The 6,268-nt window shown below is 42.8% G+C and overlaps 1 protein-coding gene across 1 annotated transcript in view; it reads right to left on the reverse strand.

Moving 5' to 3' along the window:
* The window catches only part of LOC102756901 (mas-related G-protein coupled receptor member X2-like), a 5,817-nt gene extending 3,327 nt beyond the window's left edge, over positions 1 to 2,490 (reverse strand). The window contains exons 1-2 of the mRNA XM_015570234.1: positions 2,435 to 2,490; positions 5 to 753 (exon numbers count right to left, since the gene is read on the reverse strand). Coding sequence (XP_015425720.1) covers positions 5 to 753; positions 2,435 to 2,490 — 805 coding nt within the window. The remainder of the gene's footprint in view (positions 1 to 4; positions 754 to 2,434) is intronic.
* Between the last annotated feature and the right edge of the window lie 3,778 nt (positions 2,491 to 6,268).

Here is a 6,268-nt window from a genome sequence, read left to right on the forward strand (position 1 = left end):
ATGCGGAAGGGCAGGCCACAGAGGAGGAAGACCAGCACCGTGATCATGACGGTCAAGTAGAGCCTGGTGGGCGGCAACCGATGGGAGCCACACAGCAGTCTGGTCACCAGGGCCAAACTAGAGCCAGAGAGAAGCACAAATAACAAAATCAGCCACGCCGCAGAGATGAAATCCAACATTGGGCACCAAACATGAAATCCAACATTGGGCTCATCCAAACTAAAGAAGCCACAGTAGTTCCCTTCCAGCATGCTCAGCAGCAGGGACAGGGCCCAGAGCAGGGCACATATTATGGCGGACAAGTGTCTGGGGCGGCGGCAGCGGTACCAGATGGGCCACAAGACAGACAGGCAGCGCTCCGTGCTGATGGCGCTGAGAAAGCCCAGGCCTGAGATGTAGGCAAAGAATGACACAGGCGGGAGAAATCTGCTAATTACTTCATCGACCAAATCAAAGTCAAAAAGTAAAAGTAGACTATGTATAAATGGGTAGCCGAGGAAGAGGAAGTCAGCCCCCGCCAGGTTGAGGATGTAGACCGAGAAGGCGTTCCTGCGCATGCGGAAGCCCAGGAGCCAGAGCACCACGGAGTTCCCTGCCAGCCCCACCAGGGCCACGATGGCTGTCAGTAATTTCAAGAGCATGAACTGTGTATCAGATTCATGGAAGGCCTGATCAATTCCACTCGTTGGTGTGAGGTTGGACTCCCATGCTGTGGCGGTCATATCTGCGCTCAGAAACCCTGCAGTTTTAGGCCTGGAAACAAAACAAGACTTGAACACAGGACTGAATTTAATGTCTCTGCATTTTAGAGGAGGAAGAAGCTCATTTGCGAAGAAGAGGGAGAGGGGCAAAGGGTTTGAATAGAGGTAATTGAGACAGAAATAGGGAAATTGGGGTTATTAAGTGATTTTCTGATGATATGTGTAATATAAAAGTTAGTTATTGTTGCTCCATGTGATTTGGAGTAAAGATTTCTTTGCAGATCAAAGCATTTGTGTAAGAGAATTCTGGTGGTGGTGGTGGAGTTAGGAAGTGCTTAGTTCTATTTTACAAAAGGCTTTGGTTGAAAAGAAGGACGCTCTTGCAGAATTTAGGTGTGAGACATAAATCCACTCACACATAGGTGAAGAGTAGCAGCTGATGAGTGCTTACATGGTATTTCCTCTTTTAATCCTCCAAATAGCCCTATGAGGCCAGTACTCTGCCTATACCCATCTGGCATATAGGAAAAGAGAAGCAGAAGGTGGTCCAGTTCTCACGTGCACAAGTGGAAGAGCCAGGACCTGAACCCACAGGTCTGTGTCAGAGTGTTTGCCCTTTCCCTGTCCTGCAGCCCCACTTACAGGGTGGTGTGTCCGGTGCACATGGAGGGTGGTGGGGCAGGAAGCACGTAACTCTCAGGGACAAATCTAAAATGGGAACTCATTTGTGTGATTTGAAAGAGCACAAGTGTCTGATGCCTTGAAATCACCAGTCCAGTTCTAGTAACTTCTCTTGCGCTTCTTTTTAGGGCTACCAAAACGATAAACATAAATTCTTAAGTATATTTACATATAACCACCTAAAAAGTAATGTACATTCCATCCTCAAGGCATTTGTGATGAGAGAAGCAGAAGGAGGTCCAGTTCTCACGGGCCTAAGTGGAAGAGTCTGGACCTGAACCCACAGGTCTGTGTCAGAGTCTTTGCCCTTCCCCTCTCCTGCAGCCCCACTTCCAGGATGGTGTGTCTGGTGCACACGGGGGGTGGTGGGGCAGGAAGCAAGTAACTCTCAGGGACAAATCTAAAATGGGAACTCATTTGTGTGATTTGAAAGAGCACAAGTGTCTGATGCCTTGAAATCATCAGTCCAGTTCTAGTAACTTCTCTTGCGTGTCTTTTTAGGGCTACCAAAACGATAAACTTACATTCTTAAATATATTTACATATAACCACCTAAAAAGTAAAGTACATTCCATCCTCAAGGCATTTGTGATGAGAGATATATTATTCGAAGAAAATGACACCCAATAAAGATGAGCCAACAGAATCTAGTAAAATAAATGATGAGATGTAATGAGAGGTTTATCTACTAGTAATTACATTGGGAGACAAACAGTCCTAGGAAAAGCAACTGTGAGGAGACTATAATAATATATGGGTTTTCATAATTTTCCATCCAATCTAATTTTCAGCTCCTCTGTGTCCTATTGATTTGCCTCCCCACTGGGCTCCTTTTTCCCTCTGGCTCCTGGTTGCTCTCAGGAAAAGGTGACAGTAATGGGTGATTGGAGGGCAAGGGGAGGGAGAATGAGGTTTTAACTCCCTAATAAACATACTGGCAGAACAGTAAGATAACGTGAGAAATATGAGGTTATTAACAACAATTCAGGTTTGAAAACAATGTCTGTGAAGCAGAAAGGACCTGGGTCCCTCACAGCCCAAGCTAACAGCACCCATAGCTTGCCTGAGAGAGCTTCAGGTCTCTGGACTCTCCTTCATGGGAGCCCATGGCTCCTTGCATGCTCCACCCCAAGATGCAGTTGTGACCATGTGGACTAAGAGTGAGAAAGCAAAACTGCCTTTGAGAGATGATAGTTCTGAGCCATCTCTTACCTGGTCATCATTTTCTAGTTGAAGGTAGTGAGTAGAAGAAGAGGAGCTTTCCAAGGTGTGCTGAGCACCAGAGAATGCTCTCCTACCCCTGGATAGGAGGTGTCTGCAGGAGCAGGAGTAGAACCTGATGACCAACAGAGGCTTATCAAGATGCTGGGCAGACCCTGTGACTTCCTGCACAAGGGGCACTGGCAAATGAGATTCTGTAGATGTGAGACAAGGGCATCACGAGATATTTCTCATTTGCCCTAAGTCCACTGACTTATCTCTTCCTCTGTCCATTTTACCTCATCTGGTCCCCCTCCCTGTGAGGAATGTTTAAATTGGAATCTGTGACTGCCCATAGTGATCCTGTGTAAGAAGCTCACCGACTAAGCAAACTCTTCCATAGCTAAAGAAGAGTTTGTTTGACATTTAGGGTCTCGCCTGGCCTGGCTCATCTGATCTGTTTCCAATTATTTCCAGAAGTAATATATGCATAATACTTTATTTCAGAGAACACCCTAGTGTGCAAAGTGAAATGTAAAGTCCTTTCTAATATCATTCCTCAATGTTTACAGTTTCAATTATAACTATTTTACAAGTTATTTTATAGTTTTTCATTATAAAACTACATTTCTATTTTTGATTTATCAACATCAACAACTGTGTATACTGCATTCCTTTCTAAAATATAAGGAAATAGTGGGAAAAAATGGCATGGGAGTATGTTGGAGCTACACTGACACACTCTCAGGACCAAACTGGAATTACAACTAAAATAAAAAAACAACATTACCCTAAATAATCAAGTGAAGACTAGATGGGGAGAACCCTGATAACAAAGGATGGAAAATAGAGACTGCATAGAGACTGGTAAAAAGGGCAGAGTCAGGAAAGGGCAGGCCAGGTTCCCCCAGACAGAAGCTCAATTTCTGGAAAGATATCTCAGCTGTGGGGTGTTGCCACTGAGAACACCTCCCCAAGCTTGCCTTTCCCCCCTCCCCCCAGCAGAGAGGACCTCAACTGAGAAAGATGTTCAGGTAACATCTGGCTGTGTAAAGCAGCAGGGTTGTTGTCTGCCAGGGAGAGAGGACTGGAAATGCAGTCACCCTCTTAAAGGGACAATGCACAAAATTTTGTTTGTAGCCATTCACCTTGTGCTCTGGCAGAGGGAGGACAGAGTGTATTGGAGCTGTGTGAGCAGAATCCAGGGTTAGGGGTTTTGGGTTTAGAGCTTGGAAGGCAGACACCCTGTTTCCTGTGTTGAGTCATCCCCTCACACTGCAGAGGCCATCTCTCTCAGGCAGAACTTCCATGGTGTGGAGTTTCTGAGGTCCATTAAGAGACTGAGAATAGCAATTAGCCTCCAGGAAGAAGCACTGAGGGAAAAGCACTCACCACTCTGTGGCAATTGCTTGAGGGCTACTCAAGACTTAATCCAATCAGTGTGCAAGCAGAGGCAGGTCTCTGGAGGCTTTGAGTCTTTGCCTAATCTAATCAGTCAGAAACACCATTTGGCGCTGTCCTGCACTAGTGATTAGGAGGCATAGCAGATTTACCTAGTGCATAGTTCCAAATCCAAATAGACAGCCAAAATGAGGAGACAAAAAACCTGCTCCCAAATGAGAGAACAAGAGAATTCTTCAGAAGAAGAGATAAATGAAAAGGAGATAAGAAATTTATCTGACATAGAGTTCAGAATAATGATGATAAAGATGCTCAACAGCATGAAAAAAATATATAGTAAGTATAAAAAAAGAACAGTCAGAAATAGAGAATGACATAGCACAAAAGAGAACACATTGGAAGGAATACACAGCAGATTAGGGGAAGCTGAGGATCTAAAACCTGTAAGGAACTCATGCAACTTAGCAAAAGGAAGACAAACAATCCTAAGAAAAAGTGGGCAGGGGACCTAAATAGACACATCTCCAAAGTGGACATACAGATGGCCAAGAGACATATGAAAAAATGCTCTAAATCACTGTTCATCGGAGAGATGCTAATTAAAATGACAGTGAGGTATTGCCTAATATCTGTCAGAATGGCCACCATCAGTAAAACAACAAATGACACGTGCTGGCAAGAATGTGGAGAGACCTAGGTCTTTTATGCTTCACAGACATTATATTCAACCCTGAATGGTAGTTAATAAGCTCAGGTTTCACACATTACCTTGCTGTTCTATGAGCATGTTTGTACACTGTTGGGGGAATGCAGACTAGTGCAGCCATTATGGAAAACAGTATGAGTTTCCTCAAAAAATTAAATATGGAATTTCCATTTGACAGAGTGATCCACTTTTAGGAATATATCTTAAGAAACCCAAAACACCAATCAGAAAGAATGTATGCACCCCTATGTTCATAGAAGCACAATTTATAATAGCTAAGATGTGGAAATAGAGTGTCCATCAGTAGATGAGTGGATGAAAAAGCTGTGGTACATTTATACCATGGTATACTATGCAGCAGTAAAATAGAAAAATCTCTTACCCTTTGAGACAGCATGGAGGAACCTGTAGAGTATCATGCTACGTGAAATAAGTCAGTCAGAGAAAGACATGTATCACATGATTGCACTCAAAATGTGGAATCTAAGTAACAAAATAAACTGATGACGAGTGTGTCCAGAGACATGGAAGCATGGAACAGAGTGTAGAATCTCTGAGGGAAGGTGGGGGAAGGTGTGTGTACATGGGAGGTAACCAACCAAAGACCTTGTATGCCTAACCCATGTACACAAACAATAAGGTGGTGAAGGCCTTGGGGTGGGGGGTTGAAGGAGGAGGGTGGCTGGACGGGGTCAATGGGGGAAAAAAGAGAACATTTGTAATACTTTCAACAATAAAACTAAAAATATGTATCCATACGGATGCATCAATTTCAATAAACGTGCCACATTAATGGAAGATGTTAGTAATAAGAGAAACTGTGTGGGGAATTAGAAATGGGGGGGGGGGTGGTTATAGAAATCTTCTGTACTTTCTGTACTATTTTTCTTAAAAAGTGGTTTAAATTTTAAAATCTATTAAAATGAAAAAGCAAACCAGCAACTGAATAAGTATTTACAATGCACATAACTAACCAAAGCTGTATTTGACATATATCAAATCTCCTATAAATAAATAATGAAAAAGAGCAGCACTTAATAAAAATTGGCAAAACTGAAAAAGATACTTCAAGAAATACAAGTAACCTGGAAACTAAAGAGAAAATAAACAAATGGGACTACATCAAAATAAAAAGCTTCAGCACAGCAAAAGAAACCATCAACAAAACAACAAGAAAACCCACTGCATGGGAGAACATATTTGTCAATGTTATCACTGATAAGGGTTTCATCTCCAACATTTATAGGGAACTCACACAACTCAACAAAAGGAAGATAAACAATCCAATCAAAAAATGGGCAATGGACCTAAATAAACACTTCCCCTAAGTGGGCATATAGATGACCAAAAGACACATGAAAAAGTGCTCAAGGTCACTCATCATCAGAGAGGGATTCAAATTAAAATGACAATGAGATTTCACCTCATACCTGTCAGAATGGCTACCATCAACAAATCAACAAATGACAAGTGCTGGTGAAGATGTGGAGAAAAGGGAGCCCTAATGCACTGCTGGTGAGAATGCAGAGTGGTGCAGCCATTATGGAAAATAGTATGGAGTTTCTCCCAAAAATTAAAG

Source organism: Myotis davidii, unplaced genomic scaffold (genome assembly GCF_000327345.1).
Source record: "Myotis davidii unplaced genomic scaffold, ASM32734v1 scaffold2747, whole genome shotgun sequence".
Classification (NCBI taxonomy): Eukaryota; Metazoa; Chordata; class Mammalia; order Chiroptera; family Vespertilionidae; genus Myotis; species Myotis davidii.